The sequence below is a fragment of the Cervus canadensis genome, chromosome 1 (genome assembly GCF_019320065.1).
Source record: "Cervus canadensis isolate Bull #8, Minnesota chromosome 1, ASM1932006v1, whole genome shotgun sequence".
NCBI lineage: Eukaryota > Metazoa > Chordata > Mammalia > Artiodactyla > Cervidae > Cervus > Cervus canadensis.
Genome location: NC_057386.1, coordinates 26,337,746 through 26,365,656, shown reverse-complemented (window position 1 = coordinate 26,365,656; position 27,911 = coordinate 26,337,746). Strand labels below are relative to the sequence as shown.

The following is a 27,911-nucleotide window of genomic DNA, read 5'->3' as shown; positions in this document are numbered from 1 at the left end:
GTTTCTGATGAACCAGAGATTTAAATGTTTTTAAAAAATCAAACAGAAACCCTAAGAGATCTTGAAAAAATTACAGGAAAAGGTTTTTATAATTATAGAGAGATTAGTCTCTAAAAATGATGAAGTCTTAAAATTTGTATAAAAAAAACCTGATAAATGAAATTTCTGAAAATAATCCTTAAAATCTCTTTAGCAAAAAAAAAAAAAAAATCCCAAACACCAAAAAACCTGTAAATAAAGTCAAAACATAAATGTAAACCAGAAAACATATCTGCAAATCCTACAGATTTCCTTAACACACATAAAGAGCTCTATATACCAATGAGAAAAAGATGAACAACCCCAAATTGTGGACCAAGCGCTTCCAGCTGTGAGCTGGCAGCTCTCAGCCTCGGGGGGGAAGCCCATGTCCCGAGGAAGCTGTCCTGTGGCCCGGAGCCCTCACCTCATCCTTCTCAAAGTAGACGTTGCCCAGGTGCAAGATGGAGGCCAGGATGCGAAAGATGCTGTCCTGGTCTTCCGTGCTGAAGCCCAGCACCTCCATGGCAGCCAGCAGCCGGCGGAAGTCGTCCGCGTCGCTCTTCCCTGAGATCCCGCAGTTCCCACCCTGGGCAGGGTCAGAGTAGGGGTCTAGGACCCTGGGTGGGGGCCTCGGGGTCCCTGCTCTGGCCTGGCCTGCAGCCTGGCCTGGGGCTCTCAGCTCTCAATTCACTCCCGAGGGCAAGGGGCTCCGAGCGGCCCAAGTCCCGTGCTGAAGGCTCTGAGTACATTTCCTTCACCTAACCCTCACATGCCCTGCAAGCAGAACTATTCTGTTCCCATTTTACAGACAGGAAAGTGAGGCTCTGGAGGGAAGTGTGGACACTCCAGGCCGCTGAGTTCTGTTCTAGGCTCCAGAAAAACAATCACATAGGCCACCCCCACCTTGGTTTTGGACCCTAGTGACACCTGTCCCCCTTGCCATGATGAGGCACTGCAAAGGAACTCACCCCCCAAAACCCCAACACCTTCACTGTCCATCAGGACATGGCTCTCTGGGCCCACACAGCATGATGGGTGGGAGCACCTGGCCAGGGGCCCTCAGACACCTGCTGGCTCTCACCTGGTTCAGGTAGTAGTAGGTCTCGGCCTCCTGAAGGCTGAAGGCCTGCCGGAGCTGGGCAGGCAGCCCAGCCAGGAGCTCATAGAAGATATGGTAGTTCCTCTCGTTTCTGGCCTAAGGAGCGGTGGGTGGGTGCACAGAGGGGAGCCACCCACCCCGGTGACCCCCCAGACACACATACAAGCCCAGGTGTACCCACAAATACACACACACACACACACACACACACGGGCCTCAGGTGAGACTGGCGCCTCTGTGTCGAGGTACCCCAGCCTGGCACTGGCGGGGGTGGGGGGACCTGGCGTGCTGGTGGGAAGGAGCTCTGAGCAGGGTTTAACTTGGAGAAATAAGCACAAGGTGGAAGGAGCCCCAGGAGCCTTGTGGAGCCCACCTGCTGGTGGGGAGACAGACTCCTGGCAGACCACTGTGAGTGGGGAGAAGTGCTCTGCACGGAAATGCTGCAGCAGTGGGTAGGCATGTCTGGTGGGTGGAGAGGCTGCATCTTTACTGGGGGACCTTCCCCGAGCAGGTGGCATACTGGGGAGGACTCGGAGAAGGTGAGGGGCTTGACCTGGCAGGTGTCTGGGGGCGAGTGCTCCAGTTACAAAGAACAGCTGTGCAAAGGCCCTACAGCAGGATGGTGCCCAGTGTGCTTCCGTGACAAGGAGACGGGCCAAAGGCTCACACACACACACACACACAGATACAGATACACACACATACATACACAGATACACACAGAGATATACACACACACACAGATAGACACACACATACACATACACACAGATACACACATGCATATACATGCATACATGCACACATACACACATGCACAAATGCACCCGCAGAGATACATACATGCACACATATACACACACATGGACATCTACAGGTGTACATACACACACGCAAGGAGATGGGCCACAGGCTCACACACACACAGACACATACACACACTGCTCAGCCAGGTGCCAGGCTCCGAGGGTCTGCATGCCCCCCACCTGGACACACAAGGCCTGGAGAGCCAGCCCACCTGAAACACGATCCTGGATTTCTCGAGCAGGTACTGGGAGGTTATGGCACCAGAGATCACGCCCCTGGGTGGGCGGGCACAGTTAGGGGTCGGGGCTGTGCCTGGCACAGTGCACACAGACCCTGTGGGTTCCTTTACCAGCCCACTCACCCTTCCAGAAAGATCTCCACAAACTTCCCGAAGCGGCTGGAGTTGTCATTCCTGACGGTTTTGGCATTACCAAAGGACTCCAGGAGGGGTGTGGCCTCCAGGATCTGAGCGCCAGAGGACAACGTGGGCATTGTGGGGAGCACGTGGGGCCAGCCCAGGTTCCACTTCGTGAGGGCGGTGGGTTCGCTGCAGACCCCCGAGGCCGCCCAGGCCCCCTGCCCTGCCTCCTGCTGCCCCACTCCACCATACATGCGTGTGCACACACACCCAGTACCTTTATCTTCAGGAGCCACCAGGACCGAGGAGGAGGAGAGGAACAAGAACAGAAGTGGGTCACCTACAGTACTGAACAGCTCCCCCAGGATGCGGGGGGCCTCGAATCACAGAGGAACTGGCCAAGCCCTCCAAGCCCTTGGAGGGCAGGAGAGTCGCCAGGTGAGAGCAGACCCCTGAGCCTCGCAGACCCAGGTGTCTGGGCTCAGGGACCAAGGTGTGGCTCCAGGCTGGGGGCCCTGAGGATGTCCTTGTGCTCCAGAGTCCTGGAAGGGCCTCCTTCCCGCCCTGCCTAGATCCCACCTGGGGTCCTCTGCAACCTGAGTGAGGTCTTGCCCCCGCCCCCCACAGCTCCCACCCCTTGGGCTGGAAGGCCTGGCACAGCCCCGCCTCATCTCCTGTCCCCTCCCTGGATCTGCCCAACACTGCAGCCCCCCTGACTGTGTCTGCGCCGGCCTCTGGGTGTTAGAGTTCTGTTCCCCTGCAGTCCTCAGCCCTTCACTCGGCCCCTGTCTCCTGCTGGAACATCAGCCCCACAGGCAGAAATCTGTCTGCACGGGCCTGGTGCCCAGCATCCACCCGAGACCTGGTCCTTAGGAGGCCCTCTACAAACATCTGCAAGGGGGCTTCCCTGGAGGTCCAGTAGTTAGGCTTCCACTGAAAAGGGCACGGATTCAATCCCTGGTTGGGGAACTAAGATTCCCGTGTGCCACACATTGCAGTCAAAAAAAAAAAGAAAAAAGAATCTGCTGAATGGATGAAATAGGGGTTAAACAGCAGAGCCACCAGGGCATAGTGAATTACAGTGCCCACTTAGTAAGCACCTACTGCATGCCAGACCCTTCGTCCCAATTACAGCATCGTTAATGTTCCTACAAGGTAGATGCCAGTATCAGCCATTTACAGATCAGGGAGCTGAGGCTGGGAGAGGTGTGGCCGTGTGCCCAGTACTCTAGAGTCAGAAGAGCGAGGGCCCACAGCCCGAGCTCAGTGGTGTAGGCAGCGTTTTCTCTGGCTGCACTGTTTCCTCGGGATGAACTCTCAGGTGAAGCAGGAGGGCCCAGGGTACACAGAAGTGACACCTGTTACCCCGGCGACCGGGCCAGTTCCCTGCATCTTGGTCATGCACAGTCTAGCTTGGTCCCAGAAATATTGCCCACTGCACAGAGGAGTGGACTGAGGCCCAGAGAGGCCTGGGGGCCAGCGTGGGGGTGCTCCAGGAGTCAGGATACACCTGCCTTTGACCTGTACTATCCCTTAGTCTGGGTGCCCCTTGAGGGCATCTGGGGTGAGTTCTCCCCCTGGTGCCTGGCATGAGGCAGGCATGCAGCCCGGGGTGGGACCATCAGGGCCCTGGGGCCGTCCAGCCTGGCCCACAGGTGTGGTGGTGCTGTGTTTGGGCTGGGAAACATTCAGCGCGCTCCCAAGACCCCACCCCAGGGACCCTTGTCACATCTCAGCCCAGACATGGAGCCTGTGGCCCAAACATCGGTTGATCAAGGCACAACTGGGTTCCACAAGGACTCATGACGGAAACCAGTCCAACAGGAGGAGCCCTGAGACGTGCTGGCCCCTGGGCCATGGTGCTGCAGTGGATGAGGAGACAGATGAGGATGACGGTCAAGCGTGGCAGGAGTGGGCAAGACAAGAGACAGTGTTTAAGACCCTAGCCCCAGCCATGCCCGAAACAGACACAGATGGCCCTACTGCAGGAGCAGGCTTAACAGGTGCTGTGGCCTGCTCCCAGAGCCTAGCCTGGGCCTGGCACACAGTAGGTCCTTGGGAAGCCTTTACCAAGGTTCTAGCATTCTCAGTTCAGGGAACCTAGCTTTGAGCAGACCTCCCATCCTGCAGACCCTGGCCAGGCCTTCTCAAGTGTCCCAGCACCTCCTGCCTGTAATCCCCACATTCGGGCCAGTCCTGCCTCCTTCACGACCATGCAGCTGAGGCCAGGCGGGAGGTGTGGATGGCGCCCCTGGCCCACGCAGCCTCTATTTGGGGCGCTCCAGGAAGCTGGAACGTAGAGCTCACACAGGGGGACATGAGCAGGAAGGAACTTCCAGGGAGGGCAGGCAGAAAAGAGTTCCCAGTCATAAGAGCCCTCCCTGTGCATCCCTGGGCGCTGGGCTGGGAGAGATGGATAGACCACGCAGCTGAGAGATGGACGCACCTGCCGTGTGACGCCCCGCTTCTGACTCATGGCTGCCAGGTAGCGCAGAATCAGCTTTGTGGCCTCGGTTTTTCCCGAGCCGCTCTCTCCGCTGCCCGGGCAAAGGGGCAGAGTGAGCTGCCCCCTGCTCACGCCCCGCCCCCGGGGCTCCCCTGACCCCGCCGTGACACAGGAGGACACAGATAGGAGGCCGATCCCCAGCCCCACCCCTGCTCACCTGATAATTATGCATTGGTTCTGTTTGGCATCGAGCATTTTGGCGAAGGCGAGATTTGCAATTGCAAAGAGGTGGCTGGAGAGACAGGCCAGAGGGTTCCTGGGCAGGCCTTGCCCCGTGCTCCCAAACCTCCCAGTGGGCAGGCAGGAGGCACCTCTGCCCAGTCGAGTGGCGAGTCCTGCTTCACACCCACCCCTAGGGGAATGTTCCCGCAAGGCTCCCTGTCCAGAACTGAGCCTGCAGTTCTGCAGAACAGTGGCCTGCAGCCCAGAAGGGGCTATGGCCAGGCTTGGGGAGAAGCTGTTGGGCTGCCCACCACCACCTGCCCCAACCCCCAGCTCAGACAGGGCCCGAGACCCCAGGCTATCCCCTCTCCCAGCCCCAGAGACACTCACGGGGGGTTCTCGGCCAGGGCCCGCCCGCTGTACTGCTGCACCTGCTCTGGCCCATAAATTCCAAACATCCGGTATGGGTTCACTGACACCAGGATGCTGCCAATGTACGTCTGCTGGGCAGACAGTGGCCTCAGCACCTGTCCGCATCCCTCCCTCCCCTACTCCTGGAGTTGGGATCCCTGTTTTGTGGGGATAGACACCTGGCTGCCTGGCCCTGGTGCCTACACCTTAGCCCCTGACAGTCTGATGGGCCATCTGCTCTGGTGGTGGAGTGTTGGGCACTGTCCAGACTGAGGCCAGAGAAGGCTAGAGCAAGCAAAGCCCCACAGCCACAATGCTGCAAGGATGGCCATGACGGCTGCTGCCTGCTTCATTCATTCACAGTTGGAGTTGCCCCCTGACTGCCTCTCATGGGACCTGGGTCTCTGGAAGCTTTAATCCATTGGACCCCTAGTCAGCGGGGGGTCACACACTTCTGGGTTCCCTGTCTCCAGGTCTCTGCTCCTGGCACCCACTATTTTCAGACTCTGTATTCTAGGACTTTAGATGCTAGAGCTCCCAGCTGTTGCATGCTATGCCTAAATAGTAGAAACTCCAATCTGGGGTGGGCAGGAGAAATCCATGCTGTCCACTGCAGCCCCAGGAGGCAGGGGAGCCACGGCCCTCAGATCCCAGCCCAGGGAGGGGCCAGCCCCAGGCCTTACATAGATGAGGTTCCGTTCAAATCTGGTCTTGAGATTGGCCAGCACGGTGGTCTCCTGGAGGTCTCTGCGAAGGCATGGAGGGGGCAGTCAGGGCCCACTTTCCCCTAGGGGCAGGGCCTTCGTCAGAGAGGTTAGAGTTCAAGTCCCATCTCTGACACTAACCATGATGCCTTGGGCAAGTTATTTAACCTCTCTGCGCCTCAGTTTTTCCATCTGTCCAATGGGCATGACAGTCACTGTCCCCACATCTCTGAGGTGGGGATGCTCTCAGGTAGCAGACGTAAGGACTGTCCCCATGGTTGGATAATGATATTGACCAGCACAGCCTTCACATCTCAGGCATCTCCACTGTGCCAGAACCCCACAACAGCCTCCCCACATCCTGCGGGTGAGAAACCACGGCAGAGAGGCTGAGTAACCACCTGGGCCCAGCCAGTAAAGGCCAGGGCTGGGGTCTGGACACAGTCCCTCCAAATTATCGGGTTTTTGTGACACTGCCTGCCCCTCGCTTTGCAGAGGAGGATATGTTCCAGGAGGTGAGGGGTGCCTGGGCAAGAGGCAGTGGTCTGGCTGGGAGCATGGTGACCAGGGTGAGCACTCACTCGAGCTGTGTCATGTCCTCCACACCGTCCTCCTGCTGCTGCTCGCGGAGCTGTGTGGACGGCAGGTTGCGGATGGAGTGCATCTGGAGGAGACACCAGTGGTCAGCTGTGCATGCCCCCTGGCCCCCATGGCCTGGACACGACCAGGACCCACTCACGTTTCAGGAGAGGGAACCCTGAGGCCAGGTTGGGTGGGTCCTGCGGGACCCCTGCCTCGGAATGCAACCCTTAGTCCAGGGACCCACGTCCAGCGTCACTGCTCCCACATGTTCCCAAGGGTCCTGCCCAGGAGGTGAGCACATGCCTATAGGAGCAAGGCCTCCTGTCTCACATGCTTCTGCGGCTGATCCTCTTCTCCAGGGTGATGCCCAAGTCGGCTTATGTGATGACTAGATAAACATCCATGTCTGCTGCCTGGGGCCCTTCGAAGGACCAGGACTTTCCCATTTGACACCGCACCCCATGACCAGCGCTGAGCACTCAGATCCACACACACAGACCCAGGCTCGGTACTGCCTGCCACTCAGGCTCTCCCCCAGCCCCCGCAGTCTTGCAGGGTGCCTGTGGACATGCACGCCGGCCTGTGGTCCATAGATGGGGGCACACATGTGCAGCATACACTCTTAACCTCCATTTGATAGTTTCTCCTGTGTGCCATGTCCCCGCATCTGGGGGTCTCAAAACAAAAGTCCAAATGCCCCCTCTGGGCAGCAGGGCCTCCTCTGTGCACATCTAGTGTGCACACTGGGCCTGAGGATGCCACGTCTGCCTGGGCCATGGCACATGCACTCATGTGCTCTCCATGCTTGGCTGTGCTGTGCCTGAGCACTTGTCCCAGGCCTGCACGTGACCCGCGTAACTGACAGCACAGCTGGGCACCTGCCTCTCCTGCCTCTTGAATCCAGCCTGCACCCCTCCACCCCTGAGGCGAGGAAAGGGGACACTGGAGGCAGCCCTCGTGCTAAGTAGGGCACACTAGGTATCACCCCAGAGGCCCTGGCCTCCCGCCCACCCACCTGCCCAGGTGCGCCGGCCACTCACATATTCCAGGGTGAGGAGGGCCCAGGCATCCTTGCCCCTGACCCCTGGGCACCTCGTGCCCTGCTCCCGCAATGCCGCGGCCCACACGGCACGGGGCACCCGCCGCCGGGGCCAGGGCCCCCCCAGCAGCCAAGCCGCCCCAGTCGCCATGGCTAGGCCACTGGCCGCCCACTCCACCAGGCCCCGTCTGCGGAGGCTGAGATACACGCGGCCCCTGCATGCCCCGCCCACCCCAGGCGTTCCCGGGGGAGGCTCCAGTGACCGCCCCCCTCCACTGAAGGCTGTCAGCAGGAGCTCGCGTTCCGCCTCAAGCGTGGCAGCCAAGCACGGACTTGGCACCCCTCAGACAGACTGCCTGCCCCACACCCTACAGGGGCCTAGACAGACTCCTGGCTCAGCGTGAAACACTATGTGACCCCTGGGTCTTGGTACCTGCCTGCCCCGTGCAGTAAAGAGGCTGGAAGCCTGGGTCCTAAGCCCTCACACTGAGACAGTCCAGAGCCCTGCAGCCCAGGAGACTGCCTTTAAGCAGGAGCCCCCAGGAGAGGAAAGACCCCAGTTTGGCAAGAGGAACAGCATGTATGTGAATGGGGGTGGGACAGGGTGGCAGGCAGGGTCTGTAGTTTTATGCTCAGCCAAGATCTCTGCAGGGAGCTGGAGGTGGATGTGCCATCCAGGTCGGACAGGGACAGGGCTGCTTGAAGCCCAGGATGGACAAGATCCCTTCCTCCATGTGACCTGCAAGGAGTTTCTGGCGTCTCTGTCCTCTGCTTGCCTGTGCCGGGCATCCAGCCCCTCATTCAACCCTCCAGAAGCTCCAAGAGGCTGTTCTCCCCAAGCTACAGATGGGAAGACTGAGGCCCAAGCAGACAGCCGCTCTCCAAGGTCCTGAGAATGCCTCCTGCCCTGTTTCCCAGGAAGGAACCCCAAGCCCTCCCTCTCACCTGTGCCCCCATACCTTGCTCCACCAGCCTTTGGTGCCAACCTCTTCCGAGGGGCCCCCATGGGGCAGGCCGGCAGCTCCAGGGACCAGGCGACAGGACAGGGAGCAGGTGGGTACTTGCCGCTGGGGTTGGTGGGCCTCCACAGGCAGCCAGAGGCGGCACCAGAGCAGACTCCAGGCTCTTGGCCTGGGGATGGGCTCTGGCTCCTGGGTCAGCTGGACAGGGGGCTGCAGAGGGGCAGGACCAGCTCGCTGGAAGGAACTCAGCTTCTGTACACGAGGCATGACCACTGCAAAACGCCCAGGACTTGCCTGGAGCCGTTCACCTGCCTTGGGCAGGGGTTCCAGGGCCACCGTGGGCGCCAAGGGTGCTGGGGCATTGGGCAGCGTCCTCCACCGGCGCCATGGTGGCCATGTGGCTCTCATCTGGTCAGAAGCAGCCAGTGGGTTGGAGAGACTGAGCCTCAGTGCTTTCTGATCTGAGGGGGCATCCTTGGAGGGTGTTGGGGCTGGGGGCTCAGGCTCTGTTGGTGCCTGGGCATCCCCTGGGCAGGCCTCTTCTTCAGGCTTCTTGGGGCTAGGGCTGGCTGATTCGGTCAGCTGTCCAGGCCCTGGGTCCTGGTGTCTCCCCAGGAAGACGCGGGTTGAGTCAGAGACTGGGTCTTCAGCCTGGAGAGCAGGGGAGGGCACTGGGCCCCCGTGCTGGAGTAAGGAGCTTGAGGGCACAGGGGGTGGCCTGGAGAAGCCACGGAGATTGCCAGGGCCTCTGGGCCAGGGCGAGGGTGGGCGCTGGGTGGCAGGCATGTCCACATCCCAGCTCGGGGCCAGCGGGGGCACGGTCCAGGGTGTCTCTGAGTCCTCGGTCTCGCCCTGGCTCTCTGGGTGCTCAGGGGCAGCAGCAGCAGCCGCCTGCCAAGACCCAGGCCCCTGCTGCAGCAGGAAGGGCTGGCGGGGCCGGGGCTTTACTGCCCTGGTGGGCGGCTCACTGAGGCGGCGCCACGTGCGCGGGAGGCGCGAGGGTAGGTTGAGCGAGCGGTGCCGCGGGCGGGGACCCAACAGAGGGGGCGGCGAGGGCGGCGGCGGGGGGCCCAGCAAAGGTGAGCGGAGTGCGCCAGGGCGTGGCGAGGCTCGACATGGGGATGGGGGCTCCCGCAGCGAGCGGGGACGGCGGGGTGGTGGCGAGAAGGGCGGCCGGAAGGGGACGGCATGGATGGAGGGCTGTGGGGACAGGGGCCCCAGGGGCGAGCAGTAGCCCAAGCCAGGCCGGCTCCTCAGTGAGGGTCGGGGCGAGGGTCCAGGGAAGCCGAAGGCAGCCCCCCGGCGGCGCGAGCCCCTGAAAGACGGCCGCGGTCCGGGGAAGGCCAGTGGGTCGGGGAGCCCCTCGGGGATCAGGGGTGGGGGCTCTGCCAAGGCCCACCAACTGGCCTGGGGTGCGAGGGGCACGTGAGCCGGGGCGGCCCAGGGTGGCGGGTGCAGGCGGAGGGAGCTGTAAGGCGAGACGGGCGGGGGCAGGCCTGGGGCCAGGCCGAGGGGCGGGGCGAAGGTTGGAGTGGGCGCTGGGCCGGGGCCGGGGCTGGGGCCCAGACGTGGGGTGCGCGGCGGGGTCGCAGGGCGGTGGGAGTTGTTGTTGTTGCGCGCGCGTGCTTGCACCCTACGCAGCACGATGGGCGTGCTGGGCCGCTCGGAGTCCATGCCCGCCAGCTTGTAGCCGAAGCGCTTGTAAGCTGCCTCCCTGACCGCCGGGCCTCGCGTCCGGGCCTTCTGGCTGCCCCTGAGCCGCGGGATGGGCTCCTTTTCTGACAGGGTGTTTTTGAGGAACCGCGCCAGCGAGGTGGCCGGGCGTGGTGCGGGGCGGCCGAAGTCCGGGCTGAAGCCCAGGCCCCGGGGGCCGCCGAAGGCCGAAAGGGCGCGCTGGAGGTGGCGCTGGCGCGACGTGAGGAAGCCCCAGAAGGGGTGGCCGTAGGGCACCGGGGACAGCGGCGGCATTTCGTCCTCTTCCTCGTCTTCATCTGCATCCCCCAGGGGCAGAGGGATGTCCAGGGAGGGCGGCAGGGGCACCTCCAACTTCTCCTTCCCGAACAGCTTCACTTGGGGCCGCGGGAAGAGGCGGAACCTGCGGATGAGGGACAGCTTGGACCTGGCAGGTTTGTCCATGCCCTGCTGCTCGAAGAAGGCGGCGCTGGGCAGGCGGAAGGAGGTGCCCGGCTGTTCTCTGCCTGCCTCCTCGGGCTCCTCCAGCTCCGCTATGTCATCCATCGGGTGGGCGTATGGGTTGTGGGGTGACAGAATGGGTGGAGGCACCCACGGGTACGCGAAGGCTGACTGCTGGGGCGGAAGATAGGGCTCTTCGGGGGGATAGATTGCCTGGGCCCCACCGTAGGTGCCTTCTGCGAAGGGGACACTGTAGGGCTGCGCGTAGGGATCCAGGTGGGGCACCCCATAGGGATTCACGTGGGGCGCAGCATACGGGAGTTCGTAGGCCAGGTCGTAGGGTGGGTACGGTGGATAGAGCGCCTCGGGCGGGGCGTAGGTCTCCGGGTAGTAGCTATGCGGGTGCACCTCGCCCGCATAGGCGTCGTAGTAGCCGTAGGGAGACGCGAACGTCGACGGGGGCGCGTAGGGGGGCTCGTAGTCGTCGTAGCCGTAGCCGTAGCTGAAGGTGTAGTCGGGGTAGAAGGAGCCGCCGTAGTAGTCGGGGCCGTAGTAGTCGTAAGGGTCCTCGGGCACGTACCGGTGCGCGTAGTCGTAGGGCGGCCAGGCTGGGCCGTGGGGGCCATAGGCGCCCTGGAGGGGCTCCTGGTCCTCCTCGTACCGGTACAGCGACTGCTGGTCGTAGTAGTCATCGCCCTCGCGGTGGTAGTCGTAGTATTCGCCCAAGTCCTGGAAGCCCTCAAGCCCGTACAGCGACCTGCGGGAGCCCGAGTGCCGGAACGGGGCCTCGTCCTCAAAGGGCAGGAAGCCCACGGGCTCTCCCGACGCGTAGATGCTGTGGGCGCGCGGGAACCGGCGCAGGCGGCCTCCCGGCCGCAAGATCTCAGCGCCCGACGGGAAGGGCAGCTTGCGCGAGCCCACGCGGGAGCCAGAGCGGTCCAGCCAGGCGTCTAGCGTGGCCTGCGTGCTGCCTGACTCCTCGGCCTTCTTGATGAGGAACTTCTTAGTGAGCCAGTTGATGGCCGTGGACGCCTTGCTGAGCGACTGGGCGCGCGGGCGCAGGCGGCCATAGCCCCGCCGTCCGGGGAAGCGGATCACCATGAAAGACGGCTTCTTACCCTTCATGGCGCGCTTCTTCTTGCCCACGCGCATCTGCGTCATGAGCTTCGAAGTGGATTTGAGCACGGTGCGCGCCTTCTTCTTGCGTTTGGTCTTCTGGGGCCCTGTGTGGAGGCCCCAGAAGAAGGCTGAGGCGCTCCGGAACTGGCCCTTCTTGGAGATCTTGGGCGTGCGGTCTCGGAATCCCATAAACAGCCGCGAGGTCCCCTTCAGGCTCCGCTTGGGCTTCTCCGGCTCCGGTGCCTTCTTCCCCTTCTTCCCTTTCTTGGCTTTCTTCTCATCCTCGTCTTCCTTTGCCATGGTGGTCACCTGCTCCCTCCCAGATCGTCTGGTGTCAAAAGCTCAAGAACTTGGGGACACGGGGACCTGCCAAGTGTCCTGCCTGTGGCTGGACATGCAGCCTCCTTTGACTCAGAGCAGCTGGGACTGGTCCTGTGGCCTGGGAAGGTTCAGTCAAGCTCCTTCTGGCCAGGACCAGGATTTCAAGGGGGCACATCCATAATTCATCTCCTCCGGGCTCCTCCTAGAGTTTCACCCTCAAGGCTGGTGGAAAGTGCCTGGGTGTTGTTTACTGGAAGCAGGGGAGGCCTGGCAGGCCCATGCTGGGGCAACAACTTGGCCCTACAATCTCCACAGGGACAACCGTGCTGACCCCAGTTGAGCCCTCCCCAAGCCTCTGCCGACCCACCCACAGAAGTGAGCGCTTGGGTCAGCTGGGCCCCAGAGAGGGGGAGCCTCCTGCCCTAAACCACACAGCAACTCTGTTCTGGGCCACAAATGGAGCCCCATTTCCTGAGCCAGAGACAGACATTTAAAGGCCAGCAAGTAACCCTGGAGGGGAAGCTGGGACCCTCCAGGTCCTAGGTAAGGGAGAGGGATGGTGGGCAAGGCAGGTGCCCAGGACTGCTGTCAGTGTAACCAGAGCTGGCCAGCTCTCAGTAGTGTGAATAATTTATTGGGGGAGAACCAGGCTGCTGGCTCAGAAGGCAGGGCAAGAAGGGGGCATCTCAGTTCCAGCAGGGCTTGGTGGGGCCACATGCCTGGCCAGGGCAAGGGGTGCAGAGGAGCAAAAGCAGAGGGTGGGTGGGGCCTGGCTCTGGCCCCAGCTCTGCCGCCAACGGGCTGTGTGGTTTCGGGAGAGCCCTGTCTTCCCTGGGCCTGTTTCCTCCTCTGAAATGAGTGATGACCCCACCCTGTCTTCTTCACATGGAGGAAACAAGATGTGACGGAGCTGCTGGGCAGCATCCCTGACCGGGGGCACCATGCATGTGGCCCGTGTCCCAGGCCCCTTCCTGGCCCTGCCACTCCTCCCAGTTTCTGCCGCTGCTGAGACAGCCCTGTGGTCCCTCTCCAGGTATAGCTGATTCCTCCAAGGTGGCCACTTGACCCAAAGCCATGTGCCCATTGTCTGGCCAGTGACCAGTCCCCTTAAAAACCCTTACTATGAGAGTCAGGGGCGGAAGCTTGTTAGATGAAGGGGGCCGGGAGAGAACTTAGGGGCCGCACCTCTGGGACCCAAGGCCTGGGTACTGTCTCTTCCCTCCCCCACCTCTGCCCAGGAATCGAGGATCAGGGCCTGGGGAACTGAGGACAGGTTTCCAGCTAACGTCAGGCTCTCCACTCATTGGACTTCCGTTTAGTCCTCAGGCCCCACAGCCAACTCTTTGATCGTCTTAAGATTTTCCTTAGAGACCCTGGGGCAGAGGCGCTCTGGCCCTGGGCCTACCACTTGCCGACCCTTCAGAGCCTCAGTTTGCTCAGCTATGAAATGCGGACAGAGAGGCCCTTCTCAGACAGGAGAGGAGCCAAGAGGTGGGTGTGTGAGCAGATGCGCCCCCTTCCTCCCCTCCTCTGACTCCCTCTTCCCCCTCGCTTCCTTCTCTGCCTCTGTTTTTCCTCCCCCAGGACTCACCAAGAGCCCTTTGGTGCCCAGCAGTTCAGGGGATGGTGTGGGGGGCTGTGCCAGGGGCTGCTGATGGCCCCAGGGAGTGGGAACCAGAGCAGCCAGGCAGCTTCCTGGGGGGCACGCAGGAACTGGGCCCCCACAGGGTGGGATCTCAAGGAGGCATCCACCCCCATCACCTCCTCTGGTGCTGTCTCCCCCCACCTCATTTTGGGCTGTGGCTGCTGCCCACTGGAGGGGACATGGAGCAGGGGTTCACTTTGAACCCAGACAGGCCAACACCCTGCCCCCCACTGCTTCTCCCGGAGGTGGTTTCCAACTGAGGCCCTAGCCACTGTTTTCCCATGAGGGTCTCACAACAGGCTGTGGTGGGGGGACCATCCACTCCACTCTCCAGATGAGGAAACAGAGAGGTGAAGTGACTTGTTCAAGGCCAACCAGCTAGGGATGGCAGAACTGGGCTCCGACCAGGTCTGGTGGTGCAGAATCACCCTTCTTACTAGGTGACCCTTGCCTCAGGGCTCTTGGGTGCTCAGGCTATCATGTGGCGGGGGAAAGCTCCAGACACTGGGTGGAAGCAGGGGCTCAGCCGGCCTTCCGGGTCTGGGGCCGAGGGCCCAGTGCCGGTGGAAGTTGCCTGGGACCTGTCCCTGCTCCCCCGGACCCCTCCTCAGCCTGGCTCCAGTCCCTTGGGACAGTGAACACTGGCTTGTCTGTTCATTCACTGGTTGAGAAGTGTTTGCTGGAAGCCTGTCCTGCACCAGGTGCCATTTAAGCACTGGGGACACAGCTAATAAAACAGAAATCTGCCCTCATGGAGCTGACATCCTGGGCAGCAAATAAGGTGAGTGAGTGAAAGATACAGGCAGTCAGATGGTGTGAGTGTTGGTGTTGAAATAATGCAGGGAGGCAGCACCAAAAGGGGCCTGGGCAAGGGACCTCAGAAATGATACCCAGGCCAAGAGCTGCAGGAGGGGAGGGAGGGAGGCCTGGGGGGAGCACGGTGGTCCTGACTTGTTGGAGGAGCAGCAGGGCCAGGGTGACAGAGCACAGTGAGGAGCAGAGGTGGGGGTGGGTTCAGAGGTCATGGGTGAGCACTTGGCCAGAGCTGTGGCAGAGAAGAGGTGGAATCGGACCTCCATGGTCTTCAGAGTCCCTCCAGCCACTGCAGAAGCTGCTGTGGGAGCCACCGCAGTGGTCCAGGTGGGCAAGGCTGGGGCGGTGCTGAGGACAGAGTGGGGGGTGCCAGTGTGTTTGCAGGTGGAACCGAGAGTGCCTGCCAGGGTTCCTCACTGAACCGGGCAGGAGAGTGGAGGCGGCCAGCAGACAAGGCTATGCGCAGAGCAGGCAGGGACTGGACGTCAGCCCTACGCATGGAGGTCTGGGCCATCCACTGTCTGGGGAGCTGGCAGGAATTGCATGGATCAGAGCTGACAGCAGCTGTCAAGTCAGTGGTGTCTGGGTGGTGCCAAGGTCACAGCTTGGCAAGACAGCGCTAGGGTGGGGGCGTGCGGAGGAGAGGCCCCAGCAATGAGCCTGGGGCTGCACTGCTGGGGACCGAGCCGGTGGCAGAGATCAGAGAGAGGTGTGGGGAGACCCTGCATCAGTGTCACCCAGGCCACCCCCTCAGAGCAGACGGGAGCCGTGGCCTGGAGCAACTTTATTTGTGGTACTAGTGGTAGGCTGCCTGGCTCTGTGTTCGTCACTCAGAGGGTTCCTCAGCTCTGGGAGCGGACAGTGCCCCAGCGCCCAGGCTTACATACAGTTGAGGGGTCCAGGGAAGAGGCCACGTGACTCACTGTGTCAGACCCAAGATGGGAATGGGACCGACCCAAAGCTCTGAGCCATCCCCAGAACCCCTGGGGTCCCTCTCTGAGAACACGGGCTCTGCTATGGCTGAGCTGGCCTCTCTGAACGTCAGTCTCTTCATCTGGACAGTGGACTTTGGAGCCCAAGGATGCCTACCTGAGTTTCCCTGCTGCCTGGCAAGTCAATGGCCGCAGTCCAGTGCCGGACTCCCAGACAAACACCAAGCTGCCAAGGACACCCAGCGTGGGCAGGCAGAGGTGTGGCTCCAGGAGGGATCCCTGGGCCCCTTTCCCCACCTCAGTTTCCTCAAATTTCATGTGGAGCTGGGGGCGGGGTGGCACCCTATAGCCTCTGAAGGGAGCTTTCTAGCTGTTGAGGGTCCCGCCTCTCTCTCAGGGTCCCCAGCCTTGGCCGCAGTTAAAGAGCGGCTGTCAGGGAATAAGTCTCGTTCATTCACGTGTCACCTGCCACCTGCCAGGCACCGTGTGGGACTAGGGGCCACAAAGTGGAGCAGAACCAGGCACAGCCTTCACCCTCCCACAGCTCGCAACGTCAGGGGTATACAGACATTAAGCAGAAAGCCACACCAGTAAGGAGGGACTGTGGCCTTGGAAAGAGCTGCGAAGGCCAGGCTATGATGCCGGGGGCGGGGGTGGGGGGTTGGATGCCGCAGGGGAAGCCTGGAGGGCCCCCTGAGTTGCTAACCCTGAACCAAGATCTGTGAGATGAGGGAGCAGTTCAGATGGAAGAAGGAACAATTTTCAGGCAGATGGAATAGCATGTGCAGAGACCAGGTTGCAGGAGGGATAGAATGAAGTAGAGTGCAAGTGAGAAGTGGCCAGGATGGCAGGTGGAGGAGCCGGGTGAGGCTGGGGGCTGGGGCGGGACTGTGAGCCCTCCAGCAGTGGGGGACATGGCCAGGCTCTGAGCTGTTGGGGTGCTGCAAGCGTATCTGTATTCTCAAAGTGGAAGTGACCAAGTGTGCTGAGCTGTACCCCACATCTCACACCTCCCCCACGTAGATGCAGGTCTGTAATGGGTCTCAGGGAGATTTGGTCTCTGAGCTTTGGACCCCAAGCGTCGGGGGCCACTGTGTGGAGACAGGGTGCAGGGACTGTGGCTGGGCCTGGGTTGGCTCTGGTAGGGGACATGCTCAGGTCAAGTGGGCAGCCCTGAAGATGGCCGTGTGAGCTGGCCTGGGGCCCAAGGCGAAGTGGGAGGTGTGGGGAGATGACAAGTCTGGCCTGGGAAGCAAGAGGTGTGGGGTGAACGTGGGTCCAGGTGGAGAGTCAGGGAGGAGGATTAGGTGGGTGTTGGGGCTCCTCCAGCCCCAGGGACACCTCCCCAGCACAAGGCTCTATGAGGGGCCAGGTCATGCTGACCTAGCCTCACACAGACTAGACAGCATAACTCTGCTGACCACAGATCCAGAAGGCCCAGGACCCAACATGGACACCCAGACTGCCCCAGAAACAAGCCCGCCATGTGGAGGGACGTGGGGGTCCACTGACCACAGCCCCAGTCATGCCTCCTGACCGGACACTGGCCAGGGACACCCGGACTCCTGGCCTCATCCCCATCCTTCCCCAGCCCAACTGTGGAACAGAAAGGCCTGGAAGTGACCCCTGTGAGCCCAGGGCCCATCCCCACGTGTGAGGCAACCATCACCTGGGCAGAACCCCTCCCTTGGGACCTCATGGCAGGGGAGGGGGCTGAAGTGAGCAGCCCACCATCACCAAGAGAACTGCACTTGGCCTTGAGCATCACGCACATCTCACAGATGAAGAAAGCGAGGCCAAGATGGACCTCACAGTGCGTCAGGGCAAGGCCCCAGCTCAGCCACTGCGCCCCCCCCACCCCTGCACGCAGGGGGCTGGGGGCAGACCCCAAGGGCCCAAGCCAAGTCACCTTACCTGGGTCCTGTGGCTCGCTCCCTGCCCACATGCCGGCTGATGGGGGTCCTGTGGCCAGGCCCCAACGGTGCGACCGCCAGTGGAAAAGCAGTCCTGGGAGAGAAGCCCAGCCCACCCCGCTGCCCGCCTGGGCCCCATGCATATTTAATAATGTCCATTATTCCTGTTTTGTCACTGGAAAGGAGCCTGAGCAGCTGACAGAGGAGCCAAGAACAGCAGGGAGAGCAGAGCAGTGGGCCTGCTCTACGCTCCAGCCCCTCCCCAGACCCCCTGGGGCCCTGCCCCTACCTGCCAGCCAGCACCGGGCTGTCCCCCAAGTGTGTTACCATCCCCCCCATCCCTGGAAGGGGCCCCTCCACCCTGCCTGCAGAAGCAGCAGGAGCCAACCCGCTCTCACTGCAGAGCCTCCCAGGGGTGTTGGCCACCCTCCTGGGGCACAGCCCTGTAGAAGCCCCCACTCCCCCTCAACCCAGCTCCCCCAAGCCCAGGCTCCACCCACTCACTGCTGCCCCTGACTCTCAGCTGGCAACTGAGTTCTGCAAACTTAACACGTTGTCCTAGTAAACAGGAGTCATGGTTACCTTTTTATTTCAGGAAGGAGAGCCAAGATTTGGGGAGGGAATGGGGTTCAGAGAGAAAAGAGTCCAGACTCCGAACTCCCCACCTTAGGGGTATGAACCAGGCTGGGTCCTGGGTTTTGTGCTGGGCAGGGGCTGCCCTGAGAAGGGGTGACCCTTCTGGACTGGTCAGGCCACGGAGGGCGTGAACTGGGCCTTTAAAGCCCCAGATCTCTGGTTTTTATCACAGGGCAGTCCTGGGTGGGTTTGCGGTAGGGATGGGTATTTGTCTGGGGCGGCCCCCTCCCTGAGAACCAGAGAAGCTAGCAGGAGCTGAGAGGCCCCCAGGACACAGGCAGGCCTGGGTCCCCGACCAGCACGGAGCCAGCTTCTGCACGGGCCCCAGCGGGGGAAGCTGGGCAACCACCTCCCTCTGCACCAGGAGTGGGGTGGGCACAGGCCCAGGGACCCACATTCAGGACCCCTTCGGGGCCCATCTCACAGGAAACACCCCGGCCCAGTCCACCCAACCTCATCCTCCACCCAGCGAGTTCCTTATCATCTGCCCACTGAAGAAATGCGGAAACAGCAGACATGAGCCCCCTTCCCAGGGTGTGTGTATTCTGCTGGTTTGGGCTCCAGTGAGTCCCACGGGTGGGGGTGGGGGGCGCTACTTCTTGACAATCTGGATGACGTCCTCGTGCTCCATGGTGTGTGTCAGGCCCACCCGCTGCGGGCTGTACTTGGTGCTGGTGCCCTGGGGGGTGAGGGGGCGCTTGTCAGCCTCTGAAGCACCTGGCCGAGGCTGATGGGGCTGCACGGGGGGAGGGCTTGGCGGTGCTGGGGTCTAAAGTGGGGGTCCCAGCACAGGCAAACCCTGCAGCTTCGACAGCAGGACTCCCAGGAGTCAGACCGCCCTGGATCCAAAGCAGGAGGCCCGTGTCTGATCTGGGTCAGCATGTGTGCTGTACATCTGGACAGCAGGACTGACACCCTGGTCCCCACGTGGGAGGACGGGGGGCGCCTGCCTGACTCTGGGGCTGCCCTGCCCGAAACTCACCCACACAAGCGCATACTTGAACTGGCTGGCGAGTGACCGGTGGATGCGGTGGCACTGGGGGAAGGGAGAGTGGGACAGTGAGCCTCATGAAGCCTCAGCTCACAGCCACTCGGATGTTCCCGCTTCCAGGGCACCCGCGGGCTGTGGGGCCACAGGAGGACCCAGGTCCTAGCGGAAGAGGCCCTCTGCCCCTCATGCCAGAGCGGCAGCCCTGACAGCTGCTCCTTCAGATGGGCAAGCATCCCAGGGAGCGAGGCCCTGCGGGGCAGGCCTCCCTGGGCCGAGACCCAGGCCCCTCTGCAGCAAGCCTCGCCCCTGCGCCCTCCATGCCAGCTGGCAGCACACGGCCCACACCCCACGGTTGCTCCTGCCTCTGGGCCTCTGCACCTGCCACCCACTGCCTGGAACACCCTTCTGCTCCCAGCTTCTCTGCTTTCCTTTCTGGCATGGCTGAAGCCCCACAACCTCTGGAGCTGGTGGCCGAGGGCCTGAGAGGGTTGGGGTTTGTGCCCACGGGAGATGCAGGGGGCATCGACAGGAAGGGCCGACTCCCAATGGCACCTGGGTCAACAGGCTTCGGCCCCACCCCTTGGTCACTGCAGTCCCCCCTGTGTGGGACTGTTTAGCTCTGGGGTTGGGGGACTGGAGTCTGCCAACCACAAAGGACCCGATTCTGGCGGGCAGTGGTGCTCCATTGTTCAGCACAGACTCTCCCTGGTGAGGGGGTGCAGGAAACACTCAGTCCCCTGGGGTAGGGGGCACATGGAAGGGCCAGCATTTGGGGTACACGACTTGGAATGAACCACCCGTAATTGCCCAGGGTGGCAGCTTTCCTGACTGAACATCTGGAGGGCCCCGAGGACCTGGCAGCTCTGATGTGACAGGATGGTGACGAACACTGCTTCCTGGGCATCCCTGCACCAGGCAGCAAGCCCATGCCCAACCTGTGGATGCTGCTCCACGACCCTGACTACAGCAGGGTGGTGGAATGCATGCCCAGTGCCTGACTGCACGTGGCTGAGGGTCGGCCGAGGGCCCTGAGGACATCAGACAGGACCCCGAGGGGATGGGAGGGGCTCCCCACCCCTGGCCCAGGCAGGTCTCACTCACCACATGCTCCACAGAGGCCCCCTTCCGGAGAATGATGGCGTCCGTGAAGTCCGGCCTCTCTGCACGGGTCGAGGGGTGGGTGGGAGTCAGCAGAATCAGGGTGCGATGCCACAAGGCTCCTCTTTACAGGGAACAAGGGCCCTTCTACTCTCCACCGACTGCCCCCCTACTCTCCGGCACACCCTCACTAAGAGTCCCAATTAGGCAGGCTCTACAGCCTCGACTCGACACGGAAAAGCAAAACACACCGCTGTCCCCGTGCAGACCCCTACAAGACTGTCAGCCGTTAAGAGCCCTGGCCAAAGGGACCCACAGGAGAACCTGGGCTGGACCAGCTCTAGCCGGGCAGCTCATCTCCCTCTGCCGACGCTAACTGCCCAGACTCAGCTGCGAGGCGTGTGCTCAGGGGTGGGACCTGGGGGAGGCTCCTGTGCTACCGGTTCCCTAAAGCTTGGATATGGGGCCTGTTACCGCCGGGGAAGTCACTGCTGGGCAGCCTCCCCCTCAGCACCCCCTGGAACTCCGCTTCCTGTGCCACTAGCGCCCAGGTAGAGGATGGTGCTGACTTGGAAACAGGAGACACTCTCACATGGAGCCTGCTAGGCCAGGGTCAGCAAAAGGGGGAGGGCGGCTGCGCCGGACTCACGGCCTCTCTTCTTGGTGTAGATGCAGGTCAGGGCCAGGTACTCCCACAGCATCTCCAGCAGATAGTCCAGGTTCAGCTTCATGCCGCAGCTGCCGGGAGGAAGGAGAGGTGGGTCAGAGAGGCCCTGGGGCTCCTGGCACCAGGCTAGTATGGCCCTGATGGTGCTCAAGGCACCGACAGATCTTCAGCCGCCGTGCCTCCCGTCACCATCACGCTCCTGCCCACAGAGCCCGGCCATCTCTCTGGCGCTGTTGAAGGGGCCCAGGGCACCTGTGACCACCAGGGCAGCTGGGGGCAGAGGATGACTGCACAGAGCCCTACCCCCCGGCAGCCCAGCAGGGGTTTCAGCGGTGGGGTAGGCCCTGGCTTGGTCTTGCCCTCCCCCGAGGTGAGAGTGAGCACATCAGGGTGGCTGGCGGCCCGGGTGTGGCAGCAGGAGGGGAGCAGGTGTCCTGAGGAGTGACCCCTGTGCCTGCTGCTCTCTGTGGATGCTGGGGATGCCCAGGTCGTGGGCCCAGACCACGTTCCTGGTCCCCGAGGTCTTAACTCCTCAGGAGCCAAGGCTCACTGTGGTGCTACAGAAAGCATGGGTAGAGTCAGTGGGCGGCAGGGGGTGCGGCACGAGGCCAGGCTGCCCCCACAAGGCCCCTGCAGCCATGCTAAGCCAGGGCGCAACTGGCCCCCAGGACTCACCCCTCAGAGAAGCCCCACCTGAGGATGTTGCGACCTCTCCCTTCTGGTAGAGATGACAGAAGCCATGTGTCTCAGGGCCTCAGCAGCAGCGGGCTACAGCCTGGGGCTCCCTGGTTAACTAAGCCATGAAGCCCTAACCACTCTCACCCTGGACCTCGGTGGATGAAGTCCTTCTGTTTCCTGAACCAGAGCTCACCCCACATCACCCCCTGTCCCAACCTGGTCAGCGTGGGACCCAGCTCAGGTCACAAGCAGCCCTAGGACAGCCTTCTGCCTTGGGCTACGCAGAGGCCAGACACATTGGCTCTGCTCAGCCTCACCTGATGACCACGCTGTCGGGTTTCCGGGCCAGGCGGTCCACTTCCTCCATCGAGATCTGGTCAATCTTGTTATAGACCTAGGGTTGGAAAGGCAGAGGGTGCTGGGGAGGGGAGGGGCAATGCTGTGTGGGACCAGACCCCACCTGCTGCCTCAGGGAGGGGGAGGGGGTTGCAGCAGAAGGGGCCTGAAGTCTGGCCCCTAGAGACCAGGCTGCACGCCAGGGTCAAGCTGGGTGTGCCTGCATGACTCAGCGGCCCCCGGGGTGAGGCTCTTGCTAGGTCACCCGGGGCAGGGGTTCCTCCTCCCACAGGACCTGGCGCCACTTACATACAAGCACGGCATGTACACGCGGTTGCCCACAATCACGTCTATGAACTCGTCTGGGGAGCAGTCTTCTCGGAAGAGCACCTCGGCATTGAAGATCTCTGAGGGGCTCAGGTTAAGGATGACCTGTGCACCAGCAGCCCCTCATGCCCACCCCCACCAGGAGGGCCCCAAACAGGCGGTCTGCATCCCCCGCCCCGCCCCCGCCCCCTGCCCTTCTGAGGATGCTGTATTCATGCAGGATCAACTGCACCAGCTTCTCTGAGCACTGGGTCAGCGTGACCGTGGAGTTGAAGGAGATGCCGCCTCCTTTCTTGGGCTGGAGGAGAGAGGAGGCACCACTGACGGAGGGGCAGCTGCAGCTCTGCCCTACCCCACATGCTGGTAGCCTAGCCCCCAGCTCGCGCCCAGGTGACAGGTGATGGGCCTCACCTTGAAGTAGATGTTAGGCTTGTGCTTGTTGAGGCGGATGCCCACCGACTCCAGCTCCTTCTCCAGCAGAGACCTGGTGGAGCCCCACGGCCTTCACAGGGATCCTGGGCAGGCTGCACTGCCTCCACATCACAGTCAGCCTCCCACCCCATACCTGGACAAAGACCAGCCTTCCGCCCCACACCACCAGCTCCCAAACATCGCTTCCAGCCACCAGAGATAACGAGGAAGAGCCTTGGACACCCTGGCCAGTCCAAGGGGAGACGGGCTGGTGTGCCCTCAGCCGGTCAGGGCGTGAGCAAGGCTCTGCTGCTTGGGGCTGGGCTCCTGGTGGGTTCTGGGCAGCACTCGGCGCACCTAGCTGGCATGGCACAACCCCAGCCTCCACACACAAGCCTCTGGAGGAGGCCACCCACACTGGGGGCCGCTGTGGACCACCCTGCCCCTGCTCTCATGTGTAACAGGGCCAAGTGCCCCTGGACCAGCCACCAGGAGTTCAGGGACACAAGAGCTGCAGCCATCGTCCCGCCACGCACCCCAGGGCTTCCCTGGGCGTGCCAGCCTGTCCCGCCCCACCACAGACCTCTGAACCTCGCCTTTGGTGGCGTCCAGCATCATGATGACGACGTCAGCTGTGCGGGCCACAGCGATCACCTGCCGGCCACGGCCTTTCCCTGGTCAGAAGTGGGGGACTGGTTACAGTGACAAGCGCAGGGCTATGGGACCCCCAGCCCAGGGTGCCCAGACTCCTTCCCTTACAGACCACAAGGACTCTGCCATCTGTCACCCTGGAGCAAGCATGTCTCTTAAACCCTGTCCTACTCATAGAAGATGTGAGTTTTAGGAGGAAGCCAACATCAGCACCTGGGGAGTAGTGCTCCCCACTGCGCCCCTACCAAGGGCTGAGCCTCCACCCCCACCCCCACCATCCACTCCTGCCCCTACCTTGTGCCGCGCCTTCGATGATTCCAGGGAGGTCCAGGAGCTGGATGTTGGCACCTTTGTACTAGGAAGTAAGAGAGGAGTGAGGGGGAGCCGGCGGGCTGGGAAGGGCCCAGCTGAACCTGGCTCAGCCCCAGGGCTAGGTCTGAGCCTTGTCCCACCCCAGCCAGCCCAGTGCAGACCATGTCCTGAGAGTGGAGAGGCCTCCTGGGAGGGGCCCACAGCAGTCATTGCTGGTGGTAATAGTGCTTCAAAGAAACCACCTCACAGGGTAGGTGGGAGGTCCAAGGCCACAGGACCCTGGGTGCCCAGAGCTACAAAGCTTCACGGAGAACAGGACCTGGCTGGCCAGGCTCAGGGAACCTGGGAGGGCTTCACACTGGCAGACCCTTGGAACCAGCCTGGACTGCACAATGGGCCAGGCATCTCTGGGGTCCTGGCAGCCCTAGTTCCCAGAGGTGTCCATGCTTGAGGCCAGGGCAGCTCAGCCAAGAGCCTCCCTCCCAACCCCCTCCCCCTCCCCCCCACAAGCTCATCCTGCCTCCTGGGAACCAGCAATCCCCAACTTACTTCAATGACCCCAGGGATGCAGGTCAGGGTTGTGAATTCATAGGATGCAGCCTCGCTGGCGGTGGAGGTCATCAGACTTAAGAAGGTGGACTAGGAGAGAGGAGGCCATTCCAGCGGGAGTCGTGCCCTGCCTCCTGCAGAAGCCCATGCGCTGGGGGACCACCCCCCCATCACCCTGGCTGGGGTGTGATGACAATAGCTGCAAAAGTCACCTCGGGCCCTGCCCAGTGGGAGTTGGACATCAAAGGGCCCTTTTGTGCCCAAGACCTCAAGCCTGTCTCAAGTGAGAGACACAGTCCCTAAGAGGGTTCCCACTCTGTATCAGGGCCCGTCCCCAGCTCCACGGAACCCCCAGATCCTCCTGGGCCTGGCAGACTTGAACTGGGTGACAGCCCCATGGCACAAAGCTGCTACTCCAGTGAGAGCAAGGAGAGAGGGATCCTCCAGCCTGAGACAGCTGACTGTGGGGGAGGGTGAGCGGGAAAGGGTCTGGATGGACCCTGACTGTGGACTGAGAGACCTGGCTTTCAGTCCATCTCTGCTGTGGGACCCTGGACTTCCTCCTGATCCCAACCTCATGAAGGAGGTAATAAAACGGGGAGCACGATGACCCCAGTGATAGACGCTGTGGCCCAGAGGCCAGCAAAGCAGTGGGAAGTGCCAAGAGGGCAACCTGGCCTGGCAACTCCATCCTAGTCAGCAGGAAGCCGGGCACAGCTCACTCACACCCTCAGGCCCCCAGAATGGGGCTTGTGAAAGAATCACAGTCACACACTCTCCACACAGAGTGCCTCTTAGAAACTTCAGGAAAGATGAAAACCTGGTGGTGTAGACAGGTGTGAGCAGGCAGGCAGCCGTGAGAGTCACTGTTGCCAGAGGCCAACCTGGGGAACATCCCTGAACCCACCTGACCCCTGCGGGGTGGGTCTGGGCTCTCCTGTGCTCACGGATCTGACTCCCAATAGGGCCCAGACCCCAAGAGCATAGCCCCTGGTCACTAGAGTGGCTCCTTCCAGCCTGGGCTTCTCATCTGGGAGAGAATGCCTTGCAGATTGGAAAATAAGATTGAGGGAAAAGAGTAAGATGAATGAGTCCCCAGCAAAGTTCAAGGAGTCGGAGCCTGGCTGTGCTCACTGGCCGCCTGCCTGGGGGCAGCTGGGCACCAAGGTTGCACCCGGCCAGTTTAGGGCCTCATTGCCACCCATCCTCCCCCTCCTGCCACTGTTGCCCCACCTGGGCCTGTGAGCTTACTATTCCTTCCACCTCAAGGTCCACGCCTCAGGGCTCAAACACCTGCTCACAGAGCAGTCACCCCGGCTCCCAAACCTGCCCTTCCCGCTCTCCTGCCCCCCACCTTCCAGCTCAGGGGCTCTGAGGGAGCAGGGACAGAGCGTGCCTGGCATGTGGTGCACACTCAATAAACGAGGCCGAGGCCAAGGCCAGCAGAGCCTCTCTGACTGGGAGGTGACAACATCCCTGCATGGCTGACAAAGGGGTGCAGCCTGACGCCGGAGAGGCTGGCTCTCCTCTGTCTGTGGAGTCGACTCAGGGGCAGGGAAAAGGTGCACCCGGGTGGGAGCAGAGACAAGCCACCTTCCTCCTGAGGCCCACGCTGCCCATCACTGACCTTACCCACAGAGGGAAATCCGATCAGTGCCACACGGGCATCGCCTGACTTCATGACATCAAAGCCCTCTCCTTTGGACGAGGACGATTTGGATGGTTCCAGGAGCTGGGCCCGATACTTGGCAAGTTTGGCCTTCAGCAGACCAAGGTGGTACTCGGTGGCTAGAAGATAGAGCACAAGACGGGAGGTAAGTGTCCATGGTGGGCTGGGAGGGACCCATACGCTCTGAATACTGGCCGAGAGGCCCCAGAACCAGGCAGCAATCATTGTCAAGGAGATCAGAGGAGAAGAAAACCACCGCTCAGTTACAATGCCCTTGGCTTTTCACTTCACTTAGGACAAAAATCTTACTGAAACCTGGAGACCCACTGTCAGAGGTTCTCAGTCGGGGTGGTACCACTCCTGGGGGAATTCTGGGTGTGTTTTCTGCTGTCACTGGGAGGATGAAGTCCTTCAGTACTCATCAGGCAGCGGCCGAGGAAGCCGGCTGCCCTACAAAGTGTAAGTGCAGCAGAGCCAAGAACTGTGAGGTGACTTCCCAAGCTTGGAGACCGGGCCCAAAGTGAGGTCCGCCAGACTCAAGTCCCGATCGCTTCCACCTAGCGGTTCCAGGCTGCTGGCGAGGCTGTACCTGTTGGGTCTCCTCCTGGACGCCCCCCCACTAATGGACTGAGCGCCAACTCCCCAGGCCCAGCCGCCAGGAGACCCGGGTTCGAACCCCGACCCTGCCTATCCAGGTCGGACGCTGCTCCGAGAGCTGAGGTGCTCCACTCGGCCCCGAGGTCCGGGCCTGATCCCGCCCGGCCCCGACGGCTCCCGCCCGCCGCCCTGACCGGAGAAGCCCCGCAGGGCCGGCCTCACCCTTATTCTTCTGGGTGCGGGCTATCTCCTTCTCGATCTCGGAGATCTTCTCCAGGATCCCCATGGCGACAGCTGAACTGGGTGCACCGGCTGGAGAGACGGCAGCGGAACCCCGAGCTCTGGCACAGTCGGCTACGGCCGACCAGCGTGCGCCGGAAGCCCACGGAGAACGGCGTCCCCGTGCGCCTGGCGCTCGGGGGTTCAGAGTCCGGGCGTGAGACGTCGAGGGGAGCGATATTGGTTCCGCCCGCTAGGTTGGCGGGGGCTGGGGAAGCGCGATGGGCCAGACCGGGGCGGGGCCCGGCCGGCGGGGCGGGGCCAGGCGAAGGTGGGCAGGAATGGGGCGTGGAAGGTAGAGAGAGACCCTCCGAAGATGGACTCCGCATTGCGGGTCCCCAGCTCAGCCGGCTTTGCTGGTGTAAAGAAAAGGCGCCGAGCTGAAAGCCTAGTGGCTTTTGCGTTGAGGTTAAACGTGTGTCCCCAACTACGCCTTCCTACCTGCCAATCAGATGCTTCCTCATAGGATGCAGTCGAGACAGCATCTCCTAAGTGCAATCCTTACCTAAAAATGCTGTATCTGAGTTTAGACTTGAGGAAACATCAGACAAACTAGAAAGTGGTACGTTTTATAGGATAAGTGGGCTGTCTTCAAAATTGTTAGTAATATAGGTGGACGGGATGGGGGAAGGATTGTACCAGATTAAAAGATGTTAAATATAATGTGTGAACTTTGCCTGGATTCTGGTTGAAATTTTTCAAAAGGAGTTATGAGAAGACATTCTGAGGACAATTGGGGAAATTTTGACTTTGGATAGAATGTTAGATATTACAGTTGTTGTTCAGTCGTCCAGTTGTGTCTGGCTCTTTATGACCCCGTGGCTGGAAGTCCAAGGTCCGGGTGCCAACATGGCTGGGTTCTGGTGAGGGCCCTATTCCTGCCTTACAGACTGCTGCCTTCTTGCCCTGTCCTTACGTGGCCTTTCTTCTGGGAGTCTGCACTGGGACAAAGGAGGGAGACAGAAACACAGCTCTTTGAGGATGCTTTTTTTTTTTTTTTTTGTCAGGCCTTGAGACATGCAGGATCTTAGTTCTACAGCCAGGGATTGAACCTGGGCTCAATGCAGTGGAAGTGGAGTCTTAACCACTGAACCACCAGGAAATTCCCTTCTGTGTGTTTTTATTTTTCCTTCTGTGTGTTTTTAATACAAGGTTGTGAATGGGGAGCACGATATTGGAAATC

The 27,911-nt window shown here is 61.4% G+C and overlaps 2 protein-coding genes across 2 annotated transcripts in view; both read right to left on the bottom strand.

Moving 5' to 3' along the window:
- The window catches only part of MYO15A (myosin XVA), a 46,843-nt gene extending 34,640 nt beyond the window's left edge, over positions 1-12,203 (bottom strand). Inside the window, exons 1-11 of the mRNA XM_043474179.1 lie at positions 8,649-12,203; positions 6,650-6,732; positions 6,048-6,111; positions 5,344-5,453; positions 4,949-5,023; positions 4,732-4,822; positions 2,563-2,568; positions 2,289-2,392; positions 2,139-2,202; positions 1,103-1,216; positions 446-607 (exon numbers count right to left, since the gene is read on the bottom strand). Of these exons, the coding sequence (XP_043330114.1) occupies positions 446-607; positions 1,103-1,216; positions 2,139-2,202; positions 2,289-2,392; positions 2,563-2,568; positions 4,732-4,822; positions 4,949-5,023; positions 5,344-5,453; positions 6,048-6,111; positions 6,650-6,732; positions 8,649-12,203 (4,428 nt within the window). The remainder of the gene's footprint in view (positions 1-445; positions 608-1,102; positions 1,217-2,138; positions 2,203-2,288; positions 2,393-2,562; positions 2,569-4,731; positions 4,823-4,948; positions 5,024-5,343; positions 5,454-6,047; positions 6,112-6,649; positions 6,733-8,648) is intronic.
- A 5,896-nt stretch (positions 12,204-18,099) lies between these two features.
- DRG2 (developmentally regulated GTP binding protein 2) lies at positions 18,100-26,851 on the bottom strand. The gene is made up of 13 exons (XM_043472762.1): positions 26,672-26,851; positions 25,811-25,971; positions 24,184-24,273; positions 23,617-23,677; positions 23,255-23,345; positions 22,672-22,744; positions 22,468-22,558; positions 22,243-22,340; positions 21,915-21,991; positions 20,902-20,990; positions 20,256-20,314; positions 19,146-19,199; positions 18,100-18,842 (listed from the first exon to the last, which is right to left on the bottom strand). The coding sequence occupies exons 1-13, from the start codon at positions 26,733-26,735 to the stop codon at positions 18,756-18,758; spliced, it is 1,095 nt and encodes a 364-aa protein (XP_043328697.1). The 5' UTR covers positions 26,736-26,851; the 3' UTR covers positions 18,100-18,755.
- Positions 26,852-27,911: the final 1,060 nt, after the last annotated feature.